Source organism: Anoplopoma fimbria, chromosome 1 (genome assembly GCF_027596085.1).
Source record: "Anoplopoma fimbria isolate UVic2021 breed Golden Eagle Sablefish chromosome 1, Afim_UVic_2022, whole genome shotgun sequence".
NCBI lineage: Eukaryota > Metazoa > Chordata > Actinopteri > Perciformes > Anoplopomatidae > Anoplopoma > Anoplopoma fimbria.
Genome location: NC_072449.1, coordinates 18,134,361 through 18,153,046, shown reverse-complemented (window position 1 = coordinate 18,153,046; position 18,686 = coordinate 18,134,361). Strand labels below are relative to the sequence as shown.

The window sequence follows — 18,686 nt, the reverse complement described above, 5'->3', positions numbered from 1 at the left end:
TGACTGGCATCATTTCTACACACCGCTGAATGTGTGTGCTAGCTTTACACAGCTTGCTCTTAAAACCCTGTTTTCTATAAATGCCAGGGCTTTTGTATTTCCCACGTCATCTTAAGTGATGTAAAGCGATAACTGTAATCCCTCAAGTTTCTGCTTTTTCATGTTGCTGTACCAAATTATGCATAGTATTTCCCCTAGAAATGCCTGTCTTACCCTGACAGCTGTGTTTTCTCTGCCGCCCTGTTGTGGTTATCTATCAATGCTGCATTATGTATGATCTAAAATTAACTTATCCAAAATCCGACAAACATTCACCACTCTGCTACAGCAGATAGCGATATGTGTGCTTTCCTATCAGCATTTAAGTACTAGTTGTTATACTATTATGAGACGCAGACAAGACACAGACAGTTTGACAGCACAGAGAGGAATAACTGAGATTCACACCTCTGTTTGTACCACTTGACCCTTTCAGTTGGCATGATCTCCATGACAGAGGGGATTGAGTTCCTGCCCGAGTGTGAGAAATATCTTACCTAAGCAACACTGTAAAAGAGTCAGACAGCAGCCCATCTTCCTTTATTAACCTTGTCTGTGTCTCCCAGTGTCCCCTCTTTATACTGGCACTGGGCCAGTCAAGCAGAAGGATAATGCTATCAGCCCTAATGTGACGATTTCAACCAGAAGTATTATAAAGCAGACCTGCCAGTTATGTTAATGGAGAGAGGCAAGGTGTTAGACAGGGGACAGGATGGGGGTGTTGTTTGTTTTGTTACCTAACACCTCCCACATGCTGTTGGGTTGGGGCTTCTTCAGCCAGGCAGATACTAGAAGTGCCAGGGCCTTGGCAGAGATAAGGAAGGTGGCTCAATGCCCACACGCACACACACACACACACACACACACACACACACACACACACACACACACACACACACACACACACACACACACACACACACACACACAATCATACACTAATCCCAGGTCAAACATCGTCGCTCTGCACGCCCCTCCGCACACCATTGCTCAAGGTTTGTGGCAGTCGTTAGCGTCTGATACAAAGCGGCGGAGAATGGATTATAATAATAATAATAATAATAATTTTAATTTTATTGCATTACTAGTTTGGTTCAAGTTTTTATGTGCTCTCTGTGCACGTGTTTCCCCTGTCAGTCACTCTGCTGTGTGGTGCTATATCAGACTGTGTCAGTGACCGAGCAAGTACAAAGAGAGAGCAGTCAAGGTACAGCAGGATGAACTGGCCTTTGGGGTGTATTTATTTCAATTCTGGCACCTTCCCGCAGGTTTTTGAAGAGGTGTGGATGTGTTTATCTGGGCTTTAGAACGTAACCACCGTGAAACAATCAGATAAAAGGAAGAAGAGGGGACTGGATTTTGAATGGTGTTTACAATCAGCAACTGACAGCTACATATTATACCTTTAAGCAGAATTATAACAAATCAAGACGTGACAAGTTGATATTTCACATCTTTGTTCGCCGTGTCTAGCCGGTAAATGCACATTAAAATAAGTGAAAAGAACACCTTTAATAAACTTCAATCCAACACTTTCTGGAGTTAATGAGCAACAAGGCATATTGTATACAGCCTTTATTCAGGTAGCAACCACCATTCTTTTACCCAGATCCCTATGGTTGTGCTATTGATCTCCTCACATGTGTGACCATCAGCTCCGCAGGCGTCCAATACTCTACATCTAATCACTGTCACAAATTGAATCTCTCTGGCAGGCTTTTTTTACAAAATATAACAGTTTCCTGCTGCTCTGTCTGCTGCGTTTTATAGCTTTCTATCTACCAGTATCTATCTGTCTGCCTCTATTTGACTGCCAGTCAGTCTATTTATTCACCATCACTAGGTTGTTTTCTTCATTACTACATAATGAATAATGAGCACAAGTCATTGGATGCCTTTGCATCTTCAATACGAGTATCATCTTTGACCAGAGTAGGATTCATTGGTTGTGCTTGAAAGCTAAGGATTTAGGAATAGTCATTCATGACGTATTTTTTTAAAACTAATCTTCCCATCAGTAAGAGTGATTAACTGTGAGTCTGCACTGGTTCGGTTCATGCTCGTCCAGCTCTGCAGTAAGGATTTAATGAAAAACAAAACAAAGTACCCTTTTTACCCAGGTTCTAGACAACTTTATGATTGATCTAGTTTCAAATGTTACTTTTCTCACTGATGTTGTTAACCTATTCAAAACCTAAATGATGGTTGTAATATTTCCATAGTGGCTACCCAAATGTATTATTAATGCTCTGCATTCAGAACTTTAAATCAGAAAACTCTAAACTGTTCTTTTTACTTCTTTCATTTGAATTATTCATAATGAAAATTGTGCATTTTGACCAGGTGTGGTTCATAACATCATTCCAAATTCACAACAGTGAGAGATATGCTATAATATCATCTGAAAATTACCCCTCTAGAGCTCCATAACTATTCAACTATAGCATAAAAGTAAAATTCCAGTAATCGCTTTAAGCTTGAAAACAACCATTTCAGATGGCAGTTCGTTTAGCATCCTTATTTCCAGAATATGATGTGGCATCATTAAACAATAATCATTATTTGTTCAGTTTTGGCAGGCAAAGTACATTTCCCAGCTGCTCCTGTGCTGGCAGCCCTGTAGGCCAATGATGATGGTGTAAGAAGTTGGCATGGCATTTTCCGTGCTCTGGTCGAGGCACCGCTGGCACCTGTAACCAACAACAATCCACAGAGGAAGCAGGAGAAGCAGGTGGAGGGGGAGGCAAAAGAGAAATGAGGAAAGAGAGTATGACAGGCTGAAAGTAAATGAGACAGAAAGGGCGTCTGAGAGAAAAATAGGACAAAAGAAAAGACGCAAAGATGAAGCTATAAAACTAGAAACTATATTTCTGCATGTTAACTAACTCTTTTTCTTCTTAACTTATTGTTTAAGCTGTCACCACATCTATTTCTTACGGCAATATGACCGTCACTCCTATTTCTTGTTGGAATAACTAATCATATTAAAGGAATAGGCTGTAATCCTCTATATCCTTTTGCTACGGCTATTCACAAGCCGGTGTAATGAGCTAGATAAAGGAGACTAATACGAAGAACTATCTTGGCTTGTGCGTGCGAATGTGAACGTGTTTCTGGGTGCATATTTTCCAGATGGTGTGACCACCAGGGGTCTGCTGTAAAACAGTGCAATTCTGGATACATACAGATGGATAATATATCTCAACCTGTTCCTGTGAACGCACAGACTGCATTCTCCTCTTCGGGAACATCAAAAGACGGAGGAGTTTGTTAGCTGCTAAAATGGATTAAAGCATTTTCTGTTTGGGAGATCAGAAGTATGAGCGTACTTTATTGTGATACTGGGCTGTGGCAGCAGGGCCGCTGACTGATCCGACATCAGTTCACAGCGTGGATGTCCCATCCTTTGCCTGTGTGCATTCATCTGCATGCATGCTTTTTATGTTTACACTTGTGTGCGGTGTTGGTGCCAGCCCCCGCTGCCTGCTTCTTGGCTCTGCACACTATCGCACACAAAGAGCCCACCGCCATCTATGCTTGTTTAGCAGAAGCGCACGTCTTTTCCAAAAACAACCACACTGCAGTCTGCCAGCCAACAGCACCACAGCAAACACCATACTGAGAGCGGCCCAGTCTCTCTCCAGCCGCCTGGCCTCCGTGGACATGCCCTCATTTTCTGCATGGAGCACATTGACAGCAGCACGCCTGTAAATTGGAAGGAAGCTGTAAAATGAGTAATTATTGCAGTTTGGGCTAGGCAAGCTGTTGCCTGTTACAGTGCTAGGCTCTGTATTCATCGTGCTTCCAGCCTTTTCCAGGTGAGAAAGTGAAGTCTGATGTGTATATGGAGAAGGAATGGAGCCAGAACGGTTCCTTGTGTATCTGCATGAGGTGGTGGTCCACCCCGATGCCAGGTGCGAAGAACATGAAGGGGTCCAAAGATGACAGCGTCATCCAGGGGGCGGAGGTTGGACCAGCCCAGGGTCTTCATCAGGTGGGATGTTAAAGCTGTTGTGTGACAGTGTGTGAGAGTGCAGAAGAGATTGTGCTGTAAGCTGCATCAGTGTGTTTCTATGTTTGTTTCTGTGTGTGTGTTTGCGCATACTACATGCACACATACGCATATCTGTGCATTGCAGGGGGGTCCAAACACTCTTGGCCAACTCCTGGAGAGAAGAGAAACGCTAATTAAGTTTTATAATGGAGGCACTTAATCACAGCCTTGGTTTAGAAACCACCTGAGAGAGAGAGAAGAGAGAGAAATGACAGAGAGAGAGAGAGAGAAATGTTTCAAGTTAAATGGTCAGTTAGAGAGACCTGAAGAGGCTACAGAGCAGGGTATAGGTTATGAAAAGGGTACAGCAGTATACGTTGGCCAGAGGTGGAACAGGCCAGAGGCCGACCCGAGCATGACTCAAAGCAAATTGTTCTCATCATTGAGTCCATAGCTGCTCTGCTAAATTCATACTAGCACACTCATTATGTGTTGTTATGAAGCTTGCCAGGTTGATGCCGGACTTGGAACTATGTTGAATGGTCATAGCTGTAAAAGAAAGATGCATGAAAGAATCGGAGACATTCTTTTAGTGACTGGGACTTACTGTTGTTGTGCCTGAAGGAGCACATTTTTTTACCTCATTTTGTTTCATCTTCAAATTTTCTTCCCTGATTAGAAAACTGTAATCCCATCAACTAAACTTGAAAACGTGTTTTTTTACCGTTTAGTTCTTGTTTTCCATTACCTCCACAGAAGTAACAGAAATCCCTCCCTAGGCAAGTGTGCAAGCTGCCCAAACAACCCCTGGCAGATTAACTGAAATAGAAAGCATGTGTCCCAACCCATCCCTATTTTGTCAGGTTAGATTACATTTGCTGCAGCATTAAGAAAGAATTGCCTAAATACAAGGAATTGATTAAGTTTCTAGCTTAGGTAGAGAATGCTCTAACCATTTTTAACACCACAATCAGATTCATTAGGGCCCGAGTCGATGGCTCAACGGTCCCTGGCAGTGAAAGTTTTGTGGAGATTATTCATTTTCTGCTGCCTAACTGCTTTTTTTAGTGGCTTGGGATCGGCTTCATTGCCCCCCACCCCCCCTAGAACTCACACCAGTGTTTTGATAAAGTTCCTTTGATGGTCACAAAAATTTGGTGGGATCATTATTCTCATCTTTAAGGACCGAAATGTGTGCCTACATTGCTGGAGACATTTCACATTGCTTTCATTAGCTCCGTCCTACAAGAAGTTGGTCATTCTTTAATTTTGTTCGTTTTTCATGTATTTTAAGCAAACTTTACTGAATTTTCAAGGATTTTTATCGATTTGTTTCAAATTTGATTGGTATGACCCTATGATGATGAATGTTGATGTCATAGGTCATGTGACAATATGCCATTTCAGGCACTTTATAGTTATGGAACTTTTCAAAAAGCCTTGAGTATTCAAAAGATCCATATCAGATTTGGTCAGCAGGATCTCAAGGCCTTCTAGTTCAAGTAGCTTTTGTGTTTTCTTGGTACAGCCTGCCGTGGGGTTCTCTAGCACCACATATCAGACGCAGAAATTGATATTAAACTCCTTAATGCAATTTCCAATATTCAAAAAAGTATCATGTTGCCTTATTTCCCTATAACATCTATTCAGCAGTCAGCTCAAACCATTTGTTCACTGTATGTAAATAAACAGGATCCTTGGTTGCAGCACACTTTCTTTAACCTTGGATATTGATTTTTTTAATGGTATCCTCCTCCCACATATTCTTGTCCCATGTTCTCATTTGTGTGCATTTGTATGTCCGCATTATGAATCTTTCGGAATCTATAAACAGTTAAATCTTCCAGACATGCCCTAGTACACCCTTTCCAATTTTCTGAATTATCATTTCAGCATTTACAGCCAGATTGCTTTCTTGAATAAACTAAAGTCAGGTGTCCTTGTGTGAAGGTCCTCATGGTGGATCCAAGCAATAGAGGTGATGTAATAAGAGGAGACCCTTTTTCTACCCATTTTTTACCCATATCTGAGGGGAACGCTGTGTGCCTGGAATATCTTAGAGACATACACAGACACATGCTCGCACACTCTCGGACACACACGGATACTGCATGGGCACCACTTCAATTTGTAAGAAATGATTTGAGTAGTGTTATTTACACAAGACTTCCTCCAGTTAAAGAGGGAATGTGCTCGTTCAATTTCTTTCTCTTTTGGATTGGATTTATTTATTTCCTGTCACCGTTGCTCCTATGTTTATTACGGCAATCTGCTTTTTCCTTCCCCTCCCCTTTTCTTTTCTCCCACCCCACCTCTGAGAACACTATTACTCAAGCTGCCCCCTGTGCTGTCAATGCAGATGCACTCAATTCAATTTTTTTCTCCAATGCTGCAATAGCAAGAGAAGAAGGGACAGGTACAGCGAGGTAGAGGGGGGAAGAAAGGGGAAAAATTTAAAGGAAAGAGAGGTGTGGGGTGGTGCACAGCTGGTTGACAGATTCAAGACTGCCTCCACTCGTTTTCTCTCCCTGAAGGACATTATCATAGGAGCAGGTGTAGCTCAGCACACCACGACATGGCTTGGATCTCTTTCTCTGCCTCGGGCTCCAGCAGAGACAAGTACATCTTAACCAGGTCTGATAGACGTACAGGGTCTAATACGCAGGAGCTGGTGCTTGAGCTACTGCCACCAAGGTTAAAGTAAGTTCAGAGACCAAGGCAGCCCTTCGGCCCTCTGATCTCCTCCAGCTGTGCAGTTTAAACATATTTCAATCTTTGACTCTGAGTGTGTTTGTGGAAGCTCGAGGGCCAGACAAACAGAGAGAGAGTCTGGATTAGAGGGAGAGGTGTCTGTGTTACAGCTGTGTAATTGCAAACAATAATTACAGCAACATTTACATCGCACAAGGTATTCATTTTAATCAGATGTAAAGGTTCCCCAGATGGCCTCCTAAAACAAGGTTGTTCTGGTGTTGTACATAAATTCAGCAAATTAAGTTTTGCCATGATTCTTTTTATGCTTTTTTTTATCAGGGTCAGGATTTAATAAGGGCTCATGGCAAAATTGTCCTGGAGAATTCATAAATGCAAATTAAATTTATAGTAAACCCCCTGATTGTTGTCAACAAAGGACGTACACAAAATTGAATATCAAGAACAAGACTAGGATGTTTTTTTGCCAGCAGGGAATAGAAAAAGAAGGTGTATAAATTCAGTGTTTACTTGTTAGTATGAAATGCGTCTGTGTGATTTCCTTTTTCAAACAAAATTGTCCCTGAATCACAGCATCTCCGAGGATCAGATCAAGGGACTGTTGCGCCTTCTGCTCTGGCCTCGTTCTTTTTATGTTATTCAGTGTTTTATCTTTTGTTATCCATGTCCCGCTAACAGTATGCAAAAGCTCGTCAGGACTGAGCGTTCCAGTGTGGTGTGTTGCCAGTATAATGCTGTCGTAGCTGATGTGTGCTTGAATTTTATGTTCATTTGTGAGTGTAGTTCTTGTTTCCAGCCACTGGATTTGCAGCATGTCAGACCACATTTGCTTCTGAGGATCATCCATTAAACACGGTTTCACTTTCACCTTGTTTACGTGCCCCGTCTCCCCTATTTCTGCTCATTTCATTGTGCAGACTTTAGGTGCTCTGTGCTTTTTCCGGCAGGGAATTAAGACTTTGGATTCGTCTGCCTGGAAGCACAAAAGTGTGTTTTTAGTATCATCTTTTCTATCACTTCCTCAAGCAACCTTTTGCATTCGCTTCGTTTTATTTATTTATTTTTCATGTTTAGTCTTCCCCAGGGTAGCTCCTTTTTCATTTGCTTTAATCTCTGTGGTGTAAGTGATTCACTCCGCTCAGCGTACACTGATTTGATTTTTGTATCATATCACCACGTAAAGTTTGTTTAGAAAAAGATGTTATGATGAAGGAAACTGTTATATAAAGTTTAGTTACAACCACACGCCCTCTTGCTAATGTCAGTAATGCTCAGCTGCAAAGCTGTGGCTCAGTTTATGAGGGGCTTTGTCTCCACCAGTTTATTGCACACAAAACTGTCTGGGCTGTGAGTTAAATGTCCTGAGTGCTGCAGACAGTCCTGGAGGTCAGAGAAGCCATGAATTGTGAGAAGAAACAACTTGTCTGCTAGCAAAAGACTCAAGTCTCCTTTATTAGATTTCTTCTCATTACATTTTCATTTCATTTGCTTGAATTCGGATGAATACTAATCACGCTGTGATAAATGTAATTAAATGTATTATTTCTGAAGTAGAATGTCTGCTCTAAGATAAACGGGTTTGATACTGAGAATAAAACCTTGTGTAAGACCAACATTTGCATGCATATACTGTGAAAGCTAATACTATCTGACTTGGTGTTTTGTTTTTTTCCCTCAGACTCGCACACACAGTCGTCTCCAGCAGGAATGTAACAGTGTTGGAGACTGTGTCAGCTGCATGATACGGCTGTTGATTTAAATGTGCGGGACTAGGGAAAAAGCTGGGCAGCGTTGCTTACAAGACGTATTACTCGTCTTTTGACATATTCTCCCCACAGACCTCTCTGCATTTTGCTTTTTTTCCTGCATCTTGATTCACTCAAAACTTTGAAATTAGCTTAACCCTCCTGTCGTGTTCGGGTCAAATCTGACCGATTTACAACTTTAATCAATCATAGATATTGTGTTTTACATCTGATTGCCTATAAAGGCCTTATGATATCCTCCACACTAGGCATTTGAACATATAAAATTGCTGATCACCACTTTCATTGAATTTTGAGTGGTTTAGTCAAACATGGTGTTCCCGGTCAAAAGTGACCACCATAGGAAATGAATGGGAAACACTAGATTATGTCCATTCATCAGATGGAAAACAGCCCCATACACCCACAACCACAACCTTGCCTTGCTCTCTTTTTACTCTGTGTACACAATGAGTATGCGACTGATGAGGCGATTTTCTGTCAGAGAGGCTCAGGACCTAATTTAGTGATACATTTTCAGTGTCTATTTTTTTTTATATTCACAGCAGTTATTCATGTAAACCACTAGTCTGAGACATTGTTTACAGCTTAAAAAAATGTTAAATAAAATTTGGTGATGATTAATGGTTTTTGTGTTAATGTAAGAGCAGTTAAAACAGACCGGTCAAATTTGACCGGGAACACTAAAGTAAGGGGGAGAAACGAACACGACAGGAGGGTTAAGCCGGTCAAAGACGAGGTTTGATGCAACTGACTTCTCCTGGGTGTAAATAAAACCCCTCAGTGTTACACAAATTAGAGGCAGAATGGGTGTGTCAGTCAAAGCAAAGCATATTGAATTGTAACCCATAACTTTGCATGAGATCAAAATAAGAAATGAATGCAGTCCTATTGAATCATCGTCAATCTGCTCAGTTATCTTCCCTGTGCTAAATATGCAACCACGAATTGAAATTCGTATTGAATTTCTCGACGCATAGACTCACATCACTTGTCTGCACACACCGGCATCCTCTGTGTGTCTCTAGTTCTCCTCTTTGTTTGGTCTCTCAGAGACGTACAGCAGTCCCCTTTCCTCTTTTGTTTTTCTCAGTTTGCACTTTGCAGGCTGGAGATGGGGAATAGATCAAAAGCAGAATGGATGAGCTGTTTTGTAAGATCCCCCAGTCTTAACGGATTTCAAGGCTGGGTGAGACTGTGTATAGGTTGCTTGGCTCGGTGGGTGTGTGTCTGTGGGTGTGTGTATGTGTGTAATAGGCATGTACATGCAAATGTATGTGTATGTGCGCGAGTGCCTCTGTGCCTGTGTGCCTGCAAGTTTGCCTCTGTGTCTCTGTTTTTATCAGTCTGCAAAGTGCACCCTTGAAATCCTACCAAGACTCTAGTTATAATAAGCTACACAAAAAGCTACGCAACAAACATAGATGCATTGTAACCTTATAGGTATTGTTTTATTTCTTCCCTCGATTAAACAGGTTCATACTCTTACTCTGTTCTCCCAGCAGTCTTGTTAGATTCTTGAATGGATTCTCTTTTGATCTCACATTTATTGTGATCATTGATTTACTATTATTTTCTTCACTTAACAAGGGTCAACAAAATACATACATTTCATCTACCACCTTTATACATCTAATGTATACAGTTTTATACATTAGCTTGCCTCAAAAGTATGCAGGGCAGTAACAGAAAACAACATATTTCAGCAAATAACCACAGGAAATGCTATTATCAAGCAAAAGGTAATTTTTCTTGTTAACCCCACTCACAGCCTGTGTAGGTGATTTCACAAATGAACTTTATGAATGCATCCTCACTGAATTATGTGTAGTGGTGTCCCATTTACACATTCATATTTAGCTGCTGTAAATTATGTCACCTCATCATGCCAGAAAGTCAAGGCCCCAAATGTTTTAGCAATTCATAACACGTATCCTCATACTAAACATTCAGATAAAAGAGACCAAGAAAAGCTCTTTCGGATTGGCCGGTGGTTATGAGCGAGTTGGGATTGGAAAACACCTCTAAAGGCCTTGCTTTCGGGTTGGACAGGCTGAGCTGGGACTGTGGCTGCGAGTGCATCCATTGTTTGCTGTCTGCTCAACTGGGGATGCAGCACTTGTTGAGCACGCAGAGCTCCTTTGAAGATCTGCTCTGACAGCCGAAAGACCTTCTCTTCAACTCCGAGTTTGAGTCTCATTACTGGGAATCAACAAGCAGTGTCATTATTCACCATAAGGCCAAATAACGAGTGTGCTGAATAGCTTTGGAATAAATTACCAGATCTAAAATAACATGAGGCATTTGTGTGTCTTTTTCTGTTCAGAAGAGGCACATCACAAAACACTGTATAGACTTTAGGATACAACACTTTATAAAAGTGTTACCAGGTCAACTTTTTCCACGTTTGCTTTCCTCCACGGCAAGAGATGAGAGACTTCTTGACCAGCAGGAAATAATAACAAGAATACGACACGTCTGTATAGCTTTTTTTCTTCAATCAGAACTAGAGTCACGACTTTGTGCTTTCCCTTATCCTCTCTTTACTGTGTGGCAGCGCAAACCACCTACACCACCACCACCACCACCTGTGTCTGTCTAGCCCCTGAAGTTTGCCTACGGCGCCACCCTGATTAGTCTCATTCCTGCTGATGAGTCATACCAGAGAGAGCTCCTGTTATGAGAGAGCCCATTTTTCCCACTCACTATTCCATAGAGAAAACACGCATAACGGTTACACACAAGTACGCAATAATACATTGCCTTTTTTTTTTTAGGCAGAGTTGATGCGCTTTAAATATAACGGTCCTCTGTTTAGTGTTAAACCGTGCGCTGGCTGCTAAATCAACCGGTGGTAATGTCTACTGATGGGTAGAGACGGCATCTACTTAAGCATATTTTCGTCAAGCCGGGAGGGCATTACGTTGCTATAAGAGCAATAAAAGTCAATCCCCAGAGGCCCGGGAAGATATTTTGCTTAACTGAAATTCACACAGCTACAAAAAGACATGCATACATGCAAGCATGCAGACAGAAACACACACACGTAAACACACACACATTCCCGTTTAAACTAATTTTCACCGCCGGCACACCTGAATGCTTTAGCCTCGGTGTAAGTGGGCTGTGTGACATTATGCTTGATAATGGCAGCTCTTGCTTCTCTCATATATGATGAATGTGTCTGTCACTACAGTCCATGGTGTGTCCCAGCGCCGTCTCGTCACACCATATTGGATATGGCATTTTTCTGACAGGAAAATCAGCCAATCCTGACGCTTCAATGAGCAGCCTCCCTAATCTTATCCTGGTGCTGTAATTCCAGGTTGCAGAATGAACCCTGTGTAATCCCTCACAGGGAGCGTCGTTCCACTTGTTGTCACTTTCCCCCGACTGTCTCTCCCTTTTTCCACGCTCTCTCGCTCATTCTCTTTATTTTGCACTCGCATAAACTCTCTCTCTCGCTCTCTCTCTCTCTCTCTCTCTCTCTCTCTCTCTCTCTCTCTGTCTGTCTGTCTGTCTCTTCCATCTCTCAGTTGCTGTCTCTTTCTCTGGTTCTCTCCACCTTATGTTCTGGTTCCCTAGCTGGCTGCTCCTCATACTTTCTCATTGATTTTCTTTCCATTCGCCAGCCTCACCGCACCTACTGGAGTAAGTGATTGACATTCCCCTGCATCTTTCTCTTTCTCTCGGTCTTTTCCTTTTGCTCCTCTCCTATTCCCATCTCTCTTATTATACCTTATTCTTCCTCCTGCCTCCCTGTTTCTCAGTAAAATAAATAGTGCACAGTACTCGTCAACAGTCTGAACTTTGTGTGAATATGTATCCTATTGGTTGAAGCCTTCTGCACAGTAGTTATTTTGCTGTAATTGCAGTGTAAATGCCAAATTAATGACAATGCAAATGCTTTTTATATTGTAAACTAGTCTTGTATATGGCAATATGCAGCGTCCTCTCTCTTTAATAAAAGCTTATGAGTCTAATAGATTCTTGGGTTGTGCTTCACCAGATTTTAAGCAATGGTTCGAGGTCCCCTTCACTTTAGAGCCTGCACAACCTACAGAATTATTACAAAATGTGCTCCAATGCATGTGACATATAAGATTACTGATGTTCTTTCCTGGCCATCAGATTAATGACAACTGTGTTGCGCTCCAATTAATATTTCATCAATTTAATTAGTATATTCATGTATCTCCCAACACTTCCGACACTCTGTTGTCATCTTCTCAGCCTTTTTATTCTATCTAATGAGTAGCCTCCCATTTTTATTGCACAAATCAATAATAAAAAGTAATGTATTGCATCAAGTCTTGCAAATAATTACAGCATTAAAGGTTTTCAGTCTATTTGATTAATGGCACGGTGTGTTTGCTCCCCAGCGTGCTCTCCTGCTTACATTAGCTCATGTATACATTTTCCTTACTGTTAGTGGAAGTGACTTACAGACAGTACAGCTCTGTTTTCTCCCCCTCCCAGCTCATAGAGAGTTGACGGCAGGGCCACCAAAGGGCCACTTCCTCCCCTGCCAGCATCTGTTTCTTCTCCTTTCCTGCTCACAGCTCCCTCATTTCCCTCTCCCTTCTCTCTCCACCTCCTGTTCCTGGGCAAGAGTCACAATGCCACCCGATCCCATAACCGTCTCAGTCATCTCCATGCTCAGACCTCCGGTGGCGCCTGCTGAGCCGGACCAAGCCACAGACTCCCACCTCCCACCACCCCCACAGGCTCTGACAACTGATTGTGTCCTCTGATTGCTGAAAAACATATTTCAGGTCCCTTTTTGGTCGTGGCACAGTATGTTCACATGTTCTCCGTCTCTGTTCGATTGAAGACGTGATCAGCAGAGTGTGGAAGGTGTTGTGCAGGGGGGTTGGGTAGATATACAGATATCTATTTGTGTGAGCAAGGTGCTGTTTCTCCCAACAAGTACACCAGAGGAAATGGGAGTGTAGTTCTTTTTGATCCTGCTCTCAAAGGAAATCTTTGATTCCGGGAGCTCTCTCTTCCTTTTGGTTTTTATATCACACATCAGAATAATCATCAGTGTTAGGAGAGTGGTTAAATGTGGTAAAAATCTTTCAAACGCAGGCTCTGATCAACATGAATGGGTTGTAACCTCTTGGGAATTTTGGGCAATTTAGCCTTGAAACAAACTATCACCAAGTTTGGGGAGCTTTGTTCACTGAAGTTTTTCTTTTTCATATCAGACTTCAATCGCTGATCTGCAAACAGTTTATCCTCTCCGGTCTCCAACCAACATGAATATTCCCAAAGGTTTCCTAGCATGTAATCAGAGAACTCATTCCAGTGACATGGATTGAATCACACCAACATTGTATCAAGGCTAAATTAGATTGTATTTTCTCATTTATTCCTCCTATATAATATTCATAATGGAGGGAGGTTGATTATTATGATGAGGGATATTACTTCTACAGTCAAAACTGGGGTGGCAATGTTTACATAATGAGGTAGATTACACAGTTTGAATTTAAATGACAAAAAACAGAGTGTTTTAAATTGTCATCATTTTGTTTCTCAGTGAGCCTCAAAGGTTGTTATAGTTTGGCATATGTAATGACATTTTGAATTGTTGCCTTTTTTCCATATCACAAAGACACTATAGCAAGAACACAGAGAACAGGATGAGCTCAAGTTCTTAAAATACTCCTCATATATTAAATCTTAACAGGAGATAAGTTACCCAAACTAATAAAAATAATCGTTTTGCATATTATCTTGATCTTGATTTATCTTGATGTTATCTTTAGTGCAACACATAAAGCGACTACTCTGTTTGTTATTGACATTGAAATGTGTGTTTCTGCACCAGCTGCATAAATGAAATGATAGCTTGGGAAGCCACTTTGATAAGTAAAGCTAAATTGTTTGGCTGATAGCTCTGCCCATGTTGTGGCACCAGTGTCACATGACTCTTATCATGTAATCATCAGCAACAATGTATCGCAATTTTGAATGTGAATAATACAGATCTCATAAAACACAACAGCACAGTTGAATTGGTCGTCACTGGAAGAATCAAAGCTCAGTTGTCATGACAAAACTAAGAAAAACACTCCTCGTTATACCGAACAGCTTTGCATTTTTTACTTCATCCAGTACTTTTACTGATTTTAATAAGCTCAAGGGCTGCAGATGTTTCCCAACCATTAGAGGAGCAGCCAAAATCCATCAAGGTCAGAGCATACAAATTGTCAAGTTTTTTTTTTTTCTGTCTGTGCCATCAAGGTAAAATGGAGACAAGAAAGAGTAATGTGCACCTGAAAGTAGCAGGAAGAAAAGTAGATGCTCATGTCTGCAGACTGTCGTCATGGTGTTGACGATTGACAAACTTGGGTCGAGCATATAGATTAATGAAACAGGAGATGGCAGAGACAGATTGAAAAGGGGATGGGAGGAAATACACCGTGTGAGGTGGAGGTGTGAATCCCCACTCGAGCTGTAATGAAAATGAGAATGTGGCTCTGCGCCACAGGATTTGCCGGTAATTGGTATAATGAATGCATTTTGTTACTTCTGATTGAACACATGCCCTGTGTTTGCTCCTCAAGGAGCCTCACACATGTCTTTGTTTCCTCCTGCAGGCTCGCTTACTCTCGCTATCACCTTGTCTCACTATATGGTGATCTGTCCACTGCTTTTTCTCTGTCTTACACCGTTCATTGTGAAGGTCATACTGATTGTCCTTTAGAGAATAGGGAGGCAATTAAGTACAGATTGGTTCTTTGGGCCTTTTCCAGCTGATGGACTTAGTGACTGAGCTGTTTGTGTATCTGTGTGTGTGTGTGTGTGTGTGTGTGTGTGTGTGTGTGTGTGTGTGTGTGTGTGTGTGTGTGTGTGTGTGTGTGTGTGTGTGTGTGTGTGTGTGTGTGTGTGTGTGTGTGTGTGTGTGTGTGTGCGCTCTCTTGCAGATTGGCCTGTGGCACTCTGAAGACGGACTGTCCATGGAGAGAAAGCTTCCTTCAATCAATGTGACGGACACCCTCTTCAACACTACTCTAACCATCACAACAATACTAGTAAGATCTACTGTTTGCATTTTGATACTGTACGCGCACATCCGCAGTAGTCCACATCATTTTATTAGCTCGGTGCTTCGGCTGATCTACATGTGGCTGACATTCTGTGGTTGACAGACAATTTCCATATCAAAAACCCATTTTGTATCCTAAGATCCAAAATCAGTCCTCATGGGATCAGAGGAAGTGCTGCTGCACGATTGTTTTGCCCCGAGTGCCTCAGATGAGGCTACATCACAATGCATCAGCAGGAGCTAATAATTCCCCTTGTCAGCCTTTCTCAGCCTCTGTTGTAAATATAGATCCTGTGAGAGCTAGTGCTCACTACCCTCACTCTGCTACCTGTTACAAGGGATGCAGTTTTTAAGAAATTTGCTTAATCACGTGCTATGAATCCTTAAGAGCTTATGAAATACAAAATGCATGCTTTTCCTCAATGAAGTCTGACGAACAGTTTACAATTAAACACAATAAACATAGAGAATTACATAAAAAGGAAACAATACTGTCACTCAGAAGTGCTGGAGCTGCTATGCCTATGATTATTTACCAATTGAAACGAGTAAGCTTTATAATGATTTATACGTTTTATTGGTGGGTAAAATAGATGACACTTGACACCCGGCGCTCCTTAAACATATAATTATTTTATTAATGAATATTACAAAGGAGGAATGGTGAACTTGACTTCCAACACTGAAATACATTTTGTGCTTAGCTCCACCCAAGACCATTGTAATTGGTTTGAAGAAATACAAGCAAGCCAGATCATTTTCCCCCTATGCCAGAATTATAATGTTTGGCGCAAGACCTTCCTTGAGTGCTGACACAGCGCTGTGAAGATAGATCTGGCTTTGTGAGACTAATATATTCTTGACTGGCTTATTTTTAACAGTGATTAATTGCTCATCTATTAATTAGCTACCTGTTTTAATTAGTAAAGCCGATGTGCCAGGAATTTCTAAAACTTGTGAGAAGAATATAATGCTGTTCATAAGCTCAACGTTCCTGTTTTACAGTAGCTTTGATTACACATCTAAGGTGATAAATGGATTCATGTTGGAACTACATAAAACCATTCAGCTTTTCAGTCCGCTGCATGTGTTTCCCTCGATACACACAAACACACAGACAGTTGCACACACAAACCTGTCACTCGCCCAGCTCCTCCTCCGCACTGATGAATCACACGATAAGACACAAAGTAGCTTGTAAGCAGAGGCAATTGGCCCAACGTGTTATTCTGAGTGCCTGGCTTATCAGCTGAGGAGCCGTGGGAATGAGGGAAGAACCTATTGCCATATTTCGCCACTGAACAACTCATTGGTCTCATTGAGACTTATTGTGATTCAGATGGAACGGTTCATTTCACACAGGAGGGAAAGGGTGCGGGGGGGGGGGATTGAGATTTGTGTGTGTGTGTGTGTGTGTGTGTGTGTGTGTGTGTGTGTGTGTGTGTGTGTGTGTGGCTTGAGGGGGAGTGTTTGGCAAATGAGACAATATTTTCACAACAGAAAAGAGGGTGTGAAAGAAAGAATTGGCCAAGCACAGAGCTTTGATTTCACTTTGGAGATATAGAGTCCCAGGACCAAACTTCGGAAGCCACCAAGGAGCAATTTTCAGCGCCTATCACAGCTCATTCATCATGGTGTGATTGCCATGTCGCTGTTATCTCGCTTGTGGGCAGCAGGCGAGCCACAGCTGAAAGCCTCCATAAGAAGTCCTTACCTGTAGCACTGGCCTGGGAGACTGTGTGTGTTTGTGTGTGATTGCACTAGCATTTATGGATGTTCTCTTAAATGTATGTGTGTGTGTGTGTGTGTGTGTGTGTGTGTGTGTGTGTGTGTGTGTGTGTGTGTGTGTGTGTGTGTGTGTGTGTGTGTGTGTGTGTGTGTGTGTGTGTGTGTGTGTGTGTGTGTGTGTGTTTTCTCTGTGTCTATTTGTGTTTTTATGTACACACTTGACATGTTCACCTGGCCTTCACAGGGCAGTTTCATTAATCCTACACAGGGCTGTCATCTTCCCACTTCAATTTCACTAACAGCTCTAGGGGGGGTACAGGTGGGGTGGTGGCTGTCACAGAATTGATTATCACTTTACTGCAAGGCTGCAAACCATGTGTTTTTCTAAGCAGAGATTGAGTTTGTTGCAGGCAATGTTGCGTGGCAAAGGTCTTATTGAAACAATGCATCTCATGCAAGAACATTTTGGTATTCTTATCTTTACTTTCTCTCACTGTTTTTCATTCGGTGGGTTCGTATAAGTTTGCCACGTCAGGTTCAGCAAACGCTCCTAACTTTAGATACCTGTATGAAAATCCAGCGTAAACATGATGAATATCGCCTGTGCTTAAATGAGCATTCAGTCATGAGAATTGTAAATTAGCATAATAAACGCTCCAATAATACCATATAAGGATATTTGTCCTGCCCTGTATGTCCTATATTGAAGTCCTGCTTTGAGTGATCCATAAAGGCCATTAAAGATGTTAAAAATGATGGACTTTCTATCATTTTCACAGCTTCAGCAGCAGAAAAAAGGGACCTGTTAAAGCCAAGGAATGGGGAAAAATAACGAGTGCTTTTAATGTCATGTCATCTGAGGTTCGTACTTTCAACGAAATAAGGAAAAATTGGTTCGATATGAAAAACGTCTCACCACAGAAAGGCTATCAATGCCTGCAATGGGGGGACCTTAAATTTAACGTGTTCTTATTAAACTATATCAATAGCCAATTTAAATAATGGTGATATCGTTAACCAATAAATCAAATTGCAGAGTCAAACAGGATAATGTCAACTTAATTTTAAAATGGAATTTATAGGGTTTTCAAATTCAAATTTGATTCAATGTTGTAAAACATACAATACATTTGTGAAAAACTTAGGTTTAGATAACAGCAGACTAATTGCACGTGACTCCTACGACAGGTCTGGAATACTGTAATATAAACTGTGTTCGTACTTACGAGGAAATTAAAAAACACAAGAAAATTAGTGAACGCATCAAGTTCTCCTAAAAAACTAATCTGTTTGTACAAGTGGTTCTTGCCTGAGGCAGGCCACATTTCTTTGGAACCTCAGTAGCCACACAGATGTAATAGAAAAAGCCCAGTCTTTGCAGCATTGTATT

General features: G+C 41.5%; 1 protein-coding gene across 1 annotated transcript in view; it reads left to right on the top strand.

The window, feature by feature from the left end:
* Nucleotides 1-18,686, top strand: part of grik4 (glutamate receptor, ionotropic, kainate 4) — a 153,227-nt gene that overhangs the window by 107,178 nt on the left and 27,363 nt on the right. Inside the window, exon 10 of the mRNA XM_054620398.1 lies at nucleotides 15,447-15,554. Coding sequence (XP_054476373.1) covers nucleotides 15,447-15,554 — 108 coding nt within the window. The remainder of the gene's footprint in view (nucleotides 1-15,446; nucleotides 15,555-18,686) is intronic.